The sequence below is a fragment of the Desmodus rotundus genome, chromosome X (genome assembly GCF_022682495.2).
Source record: "Desmodus rotundus isolate HL8 chromosome X, HLdesRot8A.1, whole genome shotgun sequence".
NCBI classification, from domain to species: domain Eukaryota; kingdom Metazoa; phylum Chordata; class Mammalia; order Chiroptera; family Phyllostomidae; genus Desmodus; species Desmodus rotundus.
The window spans coordinates 94,003,777-94,019,504 of NC_071400.1; the positions used below are offsets into that span (position 1 = coordinate 94,003,777).

At 44.2% G+C, this 15,728-nt stretch overlaps 1 protein-coding gene across 2 annotated transcripts in view; it reads left to right on the top strand.

The window, feature by feature from the left end:
* The window catches only part of PIR (pirin), a 75,452-nt gene that overhangs the window by 26,455 nt on the left and 33,269 nt on the right, over window positions 1–15,728 (top strand). For both annotated transcript variants that reach the window (XM_024569929.4, XM_045203228.3), the window contains exons 4-5: window positions 1,177–1,260; window positions 3,165–3,371. In XM_024569929.4, coding sequence (XP_024425697.2) covers window positions 1,177–1,260; window positions 3,165–3,371 — 291 coding nt within the window. The remainder of the gene's footprint in view (window positions 1–1,176; window positions 1,261–3,164; window positions 3,372–15,728) is intronic.

Sequence of the window (15,728 nt, forward strand, 5' to 3'; positions counted from 1 at the left end):
AGCTTTGAGCCAGGGGGATGGGAGCGAATTCCACCCAAGATGGGACTGGGAAGCAACTCCCCCTGGTTACAGGCCCTGTGTGAGAGCTTGGAGAAGATTGGCTCCACGCCATGAGGCCACACCTGCCCGGACGTCTATGGCAGCACAGTAAAGCTGGAAGAATACGGGGATGCTGGCAGGTGTAACTGACTGTAGGAGGAGTTGGAAATGGGGCTGCAGAGGAAGATGGGCGCTGGGATTTAACCTAGCCACAACAGCCGTAGAGGGGGAGGACCACGTGGTTCTGAAGGAGAAAAGATGACCAGGAGGTTTTGGAGGAGAGGAAGGAGGACCATGTGGTTTTGAGGTGCTTCTTTTTGCCGCGTGGCTTAGGCAGCAGGAGATCAGAGCTGGGAAGAAAAGGGGAGAAAGGACTCTTGCTGGTGGGCCATGAGAGGGTGCCACATGGCTTTGGATTAACTGGAGATTGCAGCAGCCACACAGCTGATGGTGCCGGGAGCCTGAATCATGGACTTCTACTTCTTTTCCTCAGATACGGTACCCCGGACTGGGCACAGGGAGAGGGAATGACTGCATCTGTGGGTGTTCCAGAGGACTTTAGTATCTTATTGAAGACATTAGGTCATTATTCTAAGTTTGTGTAACTTTTAAATAAACAATTCCTTTTCACCAGTCTCTGGCATTGAGAGACGTCTTTCCTCTGGCAGCGGGCATTTCGAATCTAGTAGGTGGGGGGGGACCCCCAGAGAGAGGAAGGGGGGATCCTTTCTGTAATAACATATCGGGAACCACCCCCGCCTGCTCTGTAACAAGAGTCTACATTTTGCTGTGTCCATCCATGCAGAACTTTCTATTTCTTGGCCCCTTCCTGTCTCTCTAAGGCTTATCTCTTGCCATTCCCACTTCTTTTAAATTTTTTTAAATTGATTGATTTTAGAGAGAGAAAGGAAAGGAAAGATAGAAAAAGGCAAACATCGATGTGAGAGAGAAGCATCAGTTGGTTGTCTCCTGTACATGCCCCGACTGGGGATTGATCCCACACCTTGGTGTATTGGGATGACATCCTAACCAACTGAGTACCCAGCCAGGGCTACCTGAACACGTTTTCTCTGGGAAAAATAAATAACTCTTCAGAGCTACCCAACACCTACCTGTTCTTATGCTTGTTTTTCAAAGGTATCTTACCTCCTGGAAGGCGGCAGCATGGCCCATGAAGACTTCTGTGGACACGTTGGTCAGTTGAACCCAGGAGACCTGCAGGTATGGTCAAGGGCATGGGCAAGGAATTACTGATGGTTTAATAGTCTTTGGGTGTGCACGCTTCATCTGCCCATTGCCGCTACATTCACACTTCACTCTCTGTCTTGTATGTCTTTGAACTTCGCCTTTCTGTGGATCCTTCCACTCAGCCTGGCAACCCGCAAAGGTCTCTTTATTCCTCCCTCACACTTTCCTTGACCCTCTCAATCACTTTTAGCTCCCACCTAGTCTTTCTCTTACATTTCTCAAAAGACAAATCAAGTGTAACTGTCGCAATTTCCTTTATCTTCCATTTCATCTTTCATTCACTGAATTCAGGGTTGGCCCCTCAGCAGCCCCCCAACCTTTACTGGAGCTGTTCAGGTAATGGCCACTCTGATGTCCTGATTGCCAATTCAGTCCTCATTTTTATAGACCTTTCTCCTGTGTTTGAGATGATTTTCTACTTACCTTCCAGCTGGTTTTCAGGGGTAGGTATTGTCACTTAAGACAATTGCCCAAACCCCTGCCACCATCCTACTCTTGTCTGAGATGTAATAGAATTAAAAATCTCCAGGAAACGCTTGGGTCATCTTTGCCAGCTTTGTAAGTCTGAACTCTGTGTCAGTTGTTTTCTGGGATCATTTACATACTTGGCAGATTGATGACTATAAATGTTTGAGTCATGGTGTTTCAATGTACATGGAATTTGAAGGCAGAAAAGCAAAAGGATGATTGTGACCCAAAATTATCAGTAACCTTTCAGTGGAGCAGAACATAAAGTGGAGATGACCTAGAAAGGTCTCTGTGATGACTACTTGTGACCTGACCGGGGAAGTGGGGACTGCTCTGCCCTCCGTGCGGCAATTCTAAAGTGTGTCTGTGTGCATCCCAGTGGGACGGGTCTCCAGGTGCCCACTCATGTTGCCTGCCTTCCTTGCCTAGCTCACTCTTCCCGACGCTTCCCTACTTGTGCTTCCTGCATCACTTTCCAAATGAATTACCTGTGCTGAAGTCCTTATCTCAGGATCTTCTCTGGGAGAAGTCAAGCTAAGACGAGTAGGAAATCTATCATGTTCCATTTCTTCATCCCCAATATACTCTTAATAAAGAAATAAGCGAATGCTTGAAGACTCTCTACAGCAGCGGAGGCAATGACTGTTTTCTCCCAGTAGTGAGGGCTCCTGTACCAGAATTGAGCAAGCAGAGACTCAAGTCACTCATCCATGGTGTAGTGGACACGGTGGGCCTGCACATGTATCTTTAGGGCCTCGCACTTATCCGTCCTCCACCTGCTGTGAATATCGACGGCTGATGGCTCATAGCTGCATCCCACCCTGGGCACTGCCCTCTGCAGCAGGGACTGTCTCTTACCTGGTTGCGCTCCCTTCTGGGGGGTGGTGCACAGTCACTGGTTTGCTGATGCGGGGATAAAAAAGCCTGGCTACCCTGCCTTAATTTGGGACAATTCTGAAGGTTTATCCAACTGCAGACCTCCCTGTTGAATTGGCAAAGAAAGGCCTTTGTTGTAACTGCATTACTGGCTGGCTTCTCTACCTACCCAATCATGCTTTTTTTGTTCTTCTTAAGATGCTCCCAAAAGCATTCCCCAATAATACTGTCTGCCCGCATCCCCCTATCTCAGTGCTCAGTCAAAGACTCAGGGATACCAAAGACAGGCTCCTTCCATTTGTGTGAATTTGGGATCCGATGCTTTGATTTCAAATGGGAAGCATGGGATGCATTAGGAAAACTACAAAGGATTCCAGCAGTTGTTATTGTAGTTTGCTTATTCCTCATGAGTCCCAAGGCTGTGAAAGAAGCACTTCTAAATTACCTTACTCAGTTACCACGTCATAATGGGCCCACCTGCAGACTCGTTCGAGTCTGGGTTACATTTCCCTCTTCTGGTCTGGTGTTTACAGTGGATGACTGCAGGCCGGGGCATTCTTCACGCTGAGATGCCGTGCTCAGAGGAGCCAGCCCATGGCCTACAACTGTGGGTAAATTTGAGGAGCTCAGAGAAGATGGTGGAGCCTCAGTACCAGGAACTGAAAAGTAAAGAAATTCCTAAACCCAGTAAGGATGGTGTGACAGTGGCTGTCATCTCTGGAGAAGCGCTGGGAATAAAGGTGAGCTGTGCCACTGTGTGTTTGTGAAAATTGAGGTGCTCGGTGACGTAGCCTGGCCCCATCTGGGTTGTCAGTTCTCACTGGGTTTATCACAGTTCATGTCCTATAGGATGGACTTGCTTCGAAGGTGTCAGACTATGTGGAACCTAAGGGGACCCAGAATTGGTTTTGCCACGTGCAAACCCGGAAAGTTACCAAAATTACAAGAGAGCGAGTTCATATTAAAAATTTGGTCATAAAGCAATTTTCAAGGTATATCTTAATGTGTGTTCAGATTTAGCTTCTTTCCTTTTGCTTATTGTACAATTTCCTAGATTCACTGCAAGTTCACTAACGTTTTAAGAAACAAACAAAAACTAAAACCAACTCCAGTCTCTGAAGGTTTATTTAAATTATATATGCCCAACTCAGTAAGGAAAACAGACTGCTACATCATAGAAAGGTTTTTAACATGAATTGGAACATTTATTTACCCATACACATCATACCCTGTACATTCTTCTCAACTAAGACAACAGTATTTCAACTTAGGGTCCCACCTTTTCTTTTTTTTCCAATTTATTTTTATTATTCAATTACAGTTGGCAGAGTCACACCTTTTTAATCAAGTAAGATCAATCGAGGCTAAAAACTATGGACAGATTTGTGGTAGGAGAAGGGTATGGTCAATTGCACACCAGATCTGCTGCTGGAGAGGCCAGGTTTGAAGTAATGTCCCGCTGGGGAGTTAACTGCATACTGTGGTCTGTTAGGTAGGGTTTCCCAGAAGCATACCCCAAACGAGAATTCATGTCCAACTGATTTTGAAGGAAGTGCCCATGGGGGGACAACCTAAGGACCCAGGACAGGGAAGGGCAGGGAGTCAAGTAAACTCCCCAAAAGGATAGTGACTTGAGGATCAGTCCGCCTCCGAGTTGTTCTGCCCGCCCCCCCCCAGCGCTAGGCAGCTGGGCTTTCACGCTTCCTTACCCTTTATTACTCATAGCCGTTGATTCCTCCCTCCTGGCCATTGATTTTGGGTGGGGGTCCCAGAAATGGTCCAAAGGGATCCAAGGAGATCTGGGAGGGGCCCTGACGCTCAGTTCCACACGTGCCACCTGGAGTTGAGAGCCTCAAGAAACTGGGAACCACTTTGCCACTCTCCATGTGGGCATCCAGCACTTAAAACTATTTTACATACTAATTTATGTAAATTTAAATTTGCTTTAGAAGCACCTACAGTGACAACAGCTTGGCAGTGGCCGCTAGCCAGCCGCTCGGTGAGGGATGTATTTCATGGGTAATAGGTTGGTCGTGATTATTGGTTGGCACTTAGGGGCTTTATATTTTCTACACTATAACTGTAGTTCTTTTACCTGTACCAGGCCTAGGCATGTGCATCATTTTGCTTTGTGTTTCCACTGCAAACAGAAGTCATTGAAGGAAAAAGAATCAGAATGTGCTCCCTGTTAAGCATATATGCCTGCTCTCTATGTGTACTTTGCATTGGAAACGTGCCCCTTCACCATGTTTCTGCCCCATTTCTGTTTCGCTGAGCAATGGGCACCGCGCTTCCCAGCTGCATGGCAAGCGTTTCTTTGCCTTCGGGGCCACAGAAGAGAATTCAGGTCCTGTGGGATCTTCCTGGTATGAGGCAAAGGACGTTACTGTGTGTGGAGTCAGTCGGGGAGGTAGGCGTAAGGAGAGCTGAACTCGTGCAGATGAGAAGCTGCTTTCTCTGTTTCCTATGGGGCTTTTCACTCCGTGTTTCCAGGACTCCCCACTTCAACCAAAGCACGAGGCTTTGTGGAATTATCCTTAAGATTTTCTTTATAAAACAGTTGAGCTGTCTGTAGCTAAAAAGAGAAACAAGACCACTGATTTAATAGCTAAGCAAAGCCAGCAATATCACAAATCCTCTGAGTTCACAACTGCTTCTCATTTATAGAAAACACAATGCAATTTTAATGTCAGAGTCGATTCCAATTATAGGCACAGGGACATTTCCAAGCAGCAGACTGTGTAGTCCTTCAGTCACAACCAAGAATTAGAGACCAGAAGTAATGTTTTAATTTTGGAGAACAGTGTCTTAGTAGCTGCTAGCCTCTATTTTTTTATTTTTGTTGAGTAAAATCTTTGAAGTGAATTACATTCTACTAAGGCAATGATCAGTTTTTATTACAAGAACATTTTAATAAGGAGCTCTTGGAACTCAGCATTAATTGGAATTTTAAGAGGCAGCATGGACTCTGGAGACAGATGGCCTGGATCAGCATCCCCACCATGCAGTAGCTGTGTGGCTTTGGGCAAGTCACTTAACCTCTCTGTGCCTCTGTGTTCTTGTCCATCGAATAGGATTTCTGAGAGGATTAAGGGAGTTTTTAATACATTAATCTATTAAAACAACATCAGATACCTTGTAAGCACCACATAAGGAGTAGCTGTACTATTATACTTTGATTGCTTTGTGTTAACTTGGGCAGGAGGTGGGCTGAGATTTATGTTTGCTGTCTATGCTAAAGGGACTTACTGCTCTGAAGAAAGGACACCAGCATGAGTCAGTGTAAAGATGGGGGAATTATTGGCCAGTTTTTTTCTGGGTCTCATAAGAAACATAGTTTTCTATATCTGAGGCCTTAATATCTGCTCACTGAGGAATGACTGGATCTTAACAAGTGTAGATGTACCATAAAACAAACAAGATAATTTTGTTTAAATGACCAGGTGAGGCTGAGAATATACCTCTCAAGAGATTTATGTATTGATACTTATAACTAATACAGAGTCAAGAGCAACCCCTATACCCCCAACTAAAATATCTAGAAAATGGAATTAGTGAGCATTCCAGCGCTTCTCCAGCTTCAAAATTCATGATTACCTGTGTGCTTTGTTGAAACGCAGATTCTGATTCAGCAGCCCTGGGTGGGGCCTGAGTGTCTGCATTTCTGACCACTCCCGGGTGATGCAGAGGCTGCGGTCTAGGGACCATTTGTAGCGTGTGTAATGTCTCCTCGGGAGGACCAGTTTGATTATGAGTCTATAGACGATAAGGTCCAGCACCGTGGCTTTTTGGCAAATCTTATCTAACCTTTCTGGACTTCAGTTCCTACATCCACAAAAAAGGTGAGGGGGTTTTGTGCAAGATGCTATTAGCTTTTGCAAGCAACTAACTGTCCTTTTGATACTCTCAAAGATAGATGTGTCCCTGTTTCTCGGTTTGTATGTGTCTCAGCCCTTGGAAAGCTACGAGCAATGCTGAGCAACATTTTGCCAGAAGAGCACAGTTGAAAGTAAAGTCTGAAGGGGGGGGTAGATAAAGATGGGATACTTAGAATAGTTTCTGTCACTTCTGGAAGGTCAAAATCACATGTTTATTTCATGAGACTATGAAATTCTCCAAATCCCATTCCATCCTTATCAGGCAGCCAATCAGCAATATTTATTGCCAGTTCTCTCTGGAACAGGATTCTTTTTCCAACAAATGCCTCTACTTGCCTCCTGCTGTCTTAAATTCCATTATGTCAGAAGCAAACCTTAAGGAGGCCTCAGCCCCACTGGGGTCAGAAAAAGGCGATCTGGAGCCTGACTGCCTGGGTTCAAGGCCAATTCCACCACTGACTACTAACTTTAAAGAAGTCACTCAAGCCTGCCAGGCCTCAGGGTTTGCATCTGTAAAAGGTTTTCATGTGTAAAATGGAGATACTTATAATGACCCGGAGGATCTTTGGGAGGATTCAGTAGGTTCATCTGTCTTCCCCTCATCTGTCTTTTCTAAGTTTGCTTCAAAGAACAAGTTCTGAACGTAGCATTGAAAAAATATTAAATCAAGAAAACAGGTAGCACAGGCACACCTTGTTTTTTCCCTTTTTATTTTTGAAGGGTTCCAGCACGTTTATGGGTCTGGCTCAAACAAGAAGAATGGGTATTCTCCTAATGGCAGAGCTTGCGTTGCAGGCAGTGGGTTTGTGACACGGAGCTTGAGATGACATGCTGCAGCTGTCCCCGACAGCAAGCAGAGGGAAAACAACCCTTGCTCGGAAAGGAGTCCTCTCTTCCAAAGGCCTCTCTGTTAATTTATTTTATTTATAAATCACAGTGCTCTGTGGTAGACTTAAACGCTGAAGATCTTAAAAACATTCCTTTGGGGCTGAGGGGTTGGGTAAGAATGGACCTGAGACAGAATTCTCTCAGTATGTGTTTTATTTTTAATTTTGAAAGATGTAAACGCTTACATATTTAAAACATCAAGTCAAACCAGAAAAAAACTTAGAATTAAAAACAAGTGGAAACAAATGAATACCCTAACATTTGTGTAAAGATATCAGCCACATAACCACTCAGAGAAAATATTTATTTTAAGGGTTTTAAACACAGTTCTCTGTACATTTTTAGTGGGATATATTCTAAAGACAAAAAGAACAGCACAAAAATTTTGAACTTCAAAGTTTTTTAAAAATGGAATTCATTGGGGTCACCTTGGTTAATAAACTTACATAGGTTTCAGGGGTACAGTTCTATAACACATCATCTGTACATTGTATTGTGTGTTCACCACCCCAAGTCAACTCTCCTTCCATCACCATTTGTGACCCTTCACCTTCTTCTACCCCCCCACCCCCTTCCCCTCTGGTAATGACCGAGCTGTTGTCTGTGTCTATGAGTTTTGTTTTGCTTCATCCCTCCCCCTTTTTCTCCCGGCTCTGCAACGCCCCTCCCCTCAGACAGCTGTCAGTCTGTTCTGAGTCTGTTTCCATTTTGTTTGTTAGGTTATTTTTATAGCTAGTGTTGGCATTACAATTTTAAAACAGTTTTAAAATCAAACAAATCAGTAAGTGTGTTAATGTTTTTAGGAATCAAGATTTTCAGTGTAAGAAAAATAGGTATGAATACAAAAGAAAATGCACATTTAAAAAAATAGATGACCATTATCTCTATAAGATAGTTTCTAGAAAACTAATATGTTTGATCGTTTTAGGAATCCAAGATTTTTAACAATGCAATTTTATGTTTCTGATAAGAATTTCATTTTCATGTGGTTTTTACTTCCATTGATTTTTCTTTTATGGCCCATGTTTAATTAGATATTATGAGAAATGCTAAAAAAAAAAAAGTTCCACCTAAGATATCCACAATCACCCAGTGAATTCCAACTGAATGTCCCTTTTGAAGCATTAAATAAATGTATTTCAATGCAGGAGTGGGGAGAGAGGAACGGAAATACCACCATAAGGTAGACAGCCTCCTGGGCCCCCTTTGACATCGAGCAAAGAGGGAACAGCGATTGAGGGAAAGGGATATTGTCAAGGGCAAAGTAGAAATGTGGAGTCGATTTCCCCTTCTCTGTCTCCTCGCCACTGTTCACTATGGTCCAAGCTACATCCCCTCTCTTCGGTGAAGCCTTCTCAGCTGCCCCAGATCCACACAGCCATGTGTCTTTACAACCCATGAGATTTCTTAACTGGCAGTTATTTATCTTTTTTTTTTTTTGACAGTTATTTAATTTCCGTGTCCCATTTCTCTGAGTTCTGTTCCTTCAGCCATTAGGCACCTGCTGTGTGCACAACGTTCAGTGCCCTGGAGATATGAGACAAATAAGACACAACCACCAAATAAGCTCACACTCTAGCTGGAGACGTTATGTGGCAGACATCATTAGTATGATGTGGTATGAGGAATGCTAAAACAGCAGTATGTGAAACTCGCATGGTAGTCTGGAGGAGGGAGAATTGATTTTGCTTGTGTGGATGGAGGGAGAGAAAGAAAGACGAGAGGGAGCAGAGATCACGTCTTACAATAACTTATACAACAGGCTTGGATAGTTAGGAGTGCAATAAGTATATGGGGATTATGATGGGGGGCGGGGGTGGCTGCACGGGCAACCTGATCTTGTGGGGTTGTCACAGGGCAAAAGGAAATGATGTAAAATATTGCACTGGAAGAAAATCCAAGACCAAGTTTGTCTATTCCCGGATTTTCCCTAAGGCTGACCTTGGTGGTGTGTATATTTCTGCATCCCTCTCTCCCTGAGTTTTCCATAGCGTGGTTTGAAGTTAAGGTAGGGGAGGGTGCAGTGTGCAGTCCTGTCTCGTCTTGAAATTCACAAAGCAGCTCATGGCACAGACCGTGTAGCCCGAGCAGATGATTGGTATCAGTCCACAGACAAGTGCAAAACTTGGTTCTGATTCCATGTTGAGAATAGACACAGTTCGGACCGTGTGGGTCTTGCTGTAAATAGGAGGACACCAAAGAAATGTACCCAGCAGCTTCGAAGACTTGTCTTGCGGTAGGCAGCCATAGCTGGCGCTTCATCTGCAGTCAGGAATGTTGACATAAACAGTGGTCGGCATCTGACCAGATCAGCTGCACAATAGCTTGCTCTTGTGTGGGGCAGCCCACTCACCCCAGAAATACCGTTCTGGGTGTGCACAAAGGGTGCCAGATGTTCTTCTTCAAGATGTCCCTGCTAACCTAATCACCTAGGAAGTACATTCCAGTGGTGTTGACAAGCCCTCCCCTGCCAGTAAATGAAGAATGGATGGGCGCACTTTTAAACCAGAAGTTATATCTTGTGCCATTCATACATCAGTGGCCCTAGTCTTTGGGATTACAAATTAGCAAGAAAAGTTTGACTAAGAAGATAATGAAAGCTATTTAAAAAAAACCCAAGGTGTCACCTGCAATGAAGGCGAGTGGCTGCTGTACATGTCAGTGTAATCACTTCTATGGCTATCAGGGCTTGTACTTTTAGGATATAGTCAGTCTCTCCCCAGGAACACATTACATCTTTGTCCTGTAACCACAGTAAAATACACAGAACAGCTTCGGGGAGCTTCAGAAGCTTTGCGCGGTGCATTAGAAGCTGAGCCCTTGTGGATATAAATGAGGTAGATGTCAGTATTTTAGGGAGTGGGATCGGCGTATACACAGGGGTGGGCAAAAGTATGTCTAACAATAACAAGATAAGAATAAAGCAGGTTTCACATACTCACAACTGGAAACCCACTTTTGCCCAGCCCTGTGTGAAGGTCTGCGGTGGACAACTGCAGACACACTATTTTGACTGAAGCCCAAATCCTTGGGATCATGTAGCTTTTGAACAACTTGGCCAAACTCACACTAAAATGTAGTGAGAAAATTTGGTGTCAGAGATCATTCTGATTACTTGAAACTTAATTAAGAATTCTGCTCCTGTGGACAGGTAAATGTACTCCAAGACAGACAACAATTTAAAACTTTTCAAACCAAATGGACTAAATTACATTCTAAATAAAATCCCAAAGCATACCTACCAAGTTGTAACTGCTTTGCTTGGGTAGAGTATGGATTTTCTTTTCTTCATAAGTACCACAGTCGGGGTGGACTCCCCTAGACTGGGTATGGCTCCATCGGGACTGCCAAACTTGAATTCATTCTACTTCAATTCTCATTTGTCTCACTTTACAAACAGTCCCAAAAGGTAATAAGCACACATTTGTCACAATACCAGCCCCAGTTCCATGAGATTTCATTGCACAAACAAATCTCCAAGCTCCAGAGCAGTTACACCTATAGCCAATTAATTGATTGATGTACGGGGTCGGTCCAGAGCATTGGCAGCTGGGAGAACAAAGCCAGACGTCTGTAGTGCTTTCACCTCTAAGCTCAGACATTCCTGCCTTTTTGAAAAGTTAGATGCTTGTGTTGGTGGCAACTCCAGCACCAGATGTTAAGAAAATCCTCCCTCACTCTCACTGCTCTGGGATTGGACATAAGACCCACCTTAGGCTCTGCTTTCCAGAGAACCCAGGCTAAATCAGGAGTAAAGGAACCAGTACACGCCAAGCCCTCAGGATGTCAGTGCCCCATACAGTTGTCAGTAGCCACGTGTGGCCCCTGAGCACATGAAGTGTGGCCGGTGTGAGCTGAGATGTGCTGTAAGTGTAAACTGCACGCTGGATTTCAAGATTTCCTAATGGAGAAAGAAAGGGAGAATTTTTCTGTCATCCCACATCTTTCTTCCCTTTTTGGTCAAAGTCTGCCTCCGTGGGGCTAGGGCCATGCCCTTCTGAACTCTGACACCTCCCCCCCCTTGAAGAAGCCTCTGAGGAGGCCACATACACTTCTGGTGGCTAGGACCTTCCTTCTCATCTGAGAGTGGATCCAGACGCTTAGTAGGTCTATCAGGTCAAGCCCAGGAGCTCTGGAGCTGCTGTATCTCTCACGACTGTGGGGGCCATCAAAGCCATTCATAACTTGGCAGTCAGGAAGAGGCCAAGGCAGCTAGAGATGACAACAGTGATGGCACCCAGGGGTCTCCATAAGTGGCCAAGGAATCGGGAGCTAGTGAAGCTGAGACACTCTGTAAAATGTGTCCAATCAGTTTCTCAAACCTAATGAGGGAAGGAAGTGAGACATAGCGAGATTAGCAACTTGCCCAGAGTTATGCATCTGGTAAGTGACAGAGCTGGCATTCTAACTAGATGGCCACTGCCCAGTTTATGCTCTTAAATGTAAGCTTGTATAGGTCGTTACCAGTTTGACACAACTCAATATAAATGAGATTTTCTGCTGAAAGCAGGTTTTTATCCACAAAAACTTTAGACAGACAGGGCCTAAGAGGAGAGATGGATATTGAAAAGTTCAGAGGAAATCCTTGACCCATCTGTAATTTTACTCAGGAGCTGATCCCTTCTGACTTGCCCAGGAATTCACGGACCATTTCCTGTCGCTGCTAGGAGCTAAGTACTGACCCTTTCATAGGTCTGCAGCCTGGCAACAGATTTGGTCACTTCTTCAGTTTCTAAGAGCTGTTGCTGAACAGTAGGGAATCTTCTCTCTTCTTGTTTGTAGATAGATGGAAGGCCATATTTGATACTTTGGAGCCTCTTTGTATGCTTACTTTATTTAGATCGGTTGGTGTAGTAAGTTTGGGGATTTGGAGGCTGACCAAGGAGAAGACAAGTTCTTGAGAGGTGGTAACATATTAGCTTTATTTGGGTGGTGCTTGGACAGGGTTGCATGAGGAGGGACTTGCCTCAAAGTAGGAGACCTTTCAGAGCCAGGGGCTTAAAGCCACCACCCCGAAAAGGAATTAGGCCCTTCAGAGGGAGTCAGGGAAATTGGAAAGGGGGCTCACCTGTCTAGGTGATGCCACTCAGCGATAAGGTAGAGGGTCTCTGGGTCAGAGAGCTCCAAAGGGCAACAGCAATTTGGGGTCTTTATAGCTGCAGGGTTTGTTATTTGTGGCTAGCAGGTGCTGGGTGTGGTTTCACAGGGTATGTAAAGTAGGTAGGCTCATAAATGGTTAAAAATATCTTAATTTGGAATATATTTAAAGCAATCTGATATGTGAGAATTTAAACTGGGCTCCAGCAGACTTTGGGCTAAAGACCCTAGCGTGCTATGAAGATGTAAACAACGTGGGGGCCATTTTTGCCTAATACACAGGGGTCTTTTTATGTAATAGTTAGACAGGAAGTGTTGCATTCGTTTACTTCTTCCATTGCTTTAATGGACAAGTCTAGAATTCCTGATAGTATGAGATGCTTTTCAGAGCCAACTAAGACGCCCTTTTCCCTTTTTCCTTTCGCATTTCTGTTGGAATCAGAATGTTCTGCAGCAATAGATAGGAGGTCAGCTCTCCAACTCCACCACTTCGTAGATGAGAATGCTGCCGCCCAGCTAGGCAAAAAGTCGCCCCGAAGATCAGAAAGCTCATTGTGGAAGGAACCTAGACCCACACTCAGGTTTTCTGATTTTGCCCTATTTTATTTGCCCAGTACCCCTTCCTTATCACACCATTCAGCCCCTGTATTTAAACTTGCTCAGTGTTTCTTTCTCTAGTTTGGGAATGCTGTAGCTCAGGGGTGTCAAGCTCATTTGCACCGGGGGCCACATCAGCCTTGCGGTTGCCTTCAAAGGGCCGAAATAATTTTAGGACTGTATACATGTAACTGCTCCTTAACTGTTAAGGAGTTGAAATTACATTTGGCCCTTTGAAGGCAACCTTGGCTGATGTGGCCCCTGGTGAAAATCAGTTTCACACCCCTGCTGCAGCTCATTTTCATGGAAGGAAGCTTCAGAACAAACCTTTCTTTTTCTCTACCCCAAAAGGGTACCTTCATGTCTGTGCAAGCAGACACCCCTGACCACGTCACAATGTCCTGCAAATGATCACAAAGGAGAAGCCCTGTGCCGTAATAAATTCCCCTTTAATCGTATCTCTACAAAGTTACCGGTCCCCAGAGTTCTATGAAATCTTAACTTTGCCAAATAGTTTCTCATCTCAATGTACTTTCTTGCAAGAACTCATAAAAACGTCTTAGTGAATACCAAATGTAACTAATAGAAATTAAACATATTATTAAGCCCTGTGAAGAATATTGTAGCATTGGTTAATAAATTTTCTGACTCAGCCTTGGAGCACGCTACCCATATGTGGGTAATAAGGGATGTGAAGGCCCCCTAATGGCATATTTAGGGGTCATTTGTGGTTTTATCATACTGTTGCCTTTGTGGGATTTTGGATGAAAAGGTCGTATAAGATGGAAGCATTTGTGCTCTCTCTGTTTTCTGTTTTTAATTTTCACAAAAATTTAGAACATCTGGAAGCCAACTTCAGTCAAGAATGCTGACTCAGAGGGTGAAGAAATCAAAGTCCAGTTTCACCACTTACATGTCTGTGATTAAATTTCAGGAATGAAATTCTCTTCCCCTTTAGCTCTTCTCTCCTCACTACCCCTCCCCTAAAAAAAGGGTGAGAAGGAGAAGGGACTAGAGTGTCACTGTTGGTTAAAATGCTGCTTGAAAAGGAGGCTGTATAGACTGGACTGTAGGGCACCTTGGCTATGTCCAAAATTCTCGGTTAGCTGGACAGTTTGATGCTCAAGATGTTTCACACTCATTATTGGTTGACAGAAGTTAGAATTGTCATCCGGCCCTCTCTGTCTCTCACCCTATACAGAGTCATTGGCATTTTGCCTAAAAGTGTCTTGTTTTCTCTTTGTGTAGCACTTCATGTATATGTCAGAATATGATTACAGAGTTTTACTCCTTCCCACGACACCTTTGGCACTGGGGATAGAAACTAATCGCTCCCACTCCTTATCAGGATTCTGTAAAATAACCAAGAATTCAGAAATCAGAGTCCTTTGGATTGGGGACAGAAGACATCATTTTGTTGAAGAGCATCAGCCTATTCTAAGCAATAGGAGTTGCAAATTTGCTTTAAATAATGTGGCAAATCAACTTTTCGTTTTCTCAAAGCCTTAAGATCCCCCAGGGAAAAGAGGAAGGCATGGTTCTTCGTGCAGTGGCCAAAGGAGTGTGGAAGTGAGTTTCTTGAGTGTGTGTAAGGGTGTAAGTGGTGGAGAGAATGGGTCTGTGCTGAGGATTTTCTCTGCAGTGAAAAGCCCAGCAGACCATGAGCGTGGGGAAGTGGTGGGAGGAGGATAAGGAGATGGAGCAGCCCTGTGGGAGATGTACTGGATAATGACAAGAACTCCTTATGGAGTAGATCTTCCTCTGTTAGTTGGGGCTCCTCAGCTAATTAGCGAAGTTTTCTCCATTGAGATGCTTTCTTGGGATTTACAGAAATAGAACCTACCTGAAATAGACCCAAGTGTATATGCAAACTTAATAATGATAAAGAAGATTACCCATCCAGTGGGGAAAAGAGCAGGCTAAGTCAACTGAAACAGCCGGTTAGCCATTCATAAAAAGAAAGCAGTTTAGCTCATGACTTCACACCTCACAGTAAAATAGATTTGACATAGATCAAATAATTAAATGCTTAAAAGGTTGAACTAGAAAAATATAGGGAAATATTTAATTTCATCCTTGGATGGGAAAAGACTTTCTAAGTTTAAAAGCATTGGGAGGGAAAGATTGATCTAACCCATGTGAGAACTGGCATCAGTGAAATTAACAGCCAAAAACACACTGGGGGGGGTGATAATGGATATTATTAAAGGCTAATAGGCTTACTTTTTTTTTAAAACCCACATCTCGTATAACTTGATAAGAGAAACACCAAACTACTTGACCATACACCCCCAATCCTCTGCTCCCTCTCAGTGTCATACTTCACAGCTGATTTGTCTGTGCACATTATCTCCACTTCCTGCCTCCTCAGCGCTCTCAACCTGCCATCCACTCCGTCAGTGCAGAGTCACCACTGACTTCCATGCGGCCAATCCCAGAGGTCATTTTTCCTCCCACGTTAACTCTTCCTTTCCATGGATTGAACGCTTCCTCCTTTGCCACACTCTCCCTCCTTGCCTTGGCCTCTGAGATCATGCATTCTTGTGTCCCCAGATGCTCCTTAGTCCTCAGTTTCTTTTCTTAGGTAGGTACCTTTTCTTCCACCAGCCCCCTAAAATGCCCCAATTCCCTGGGTCT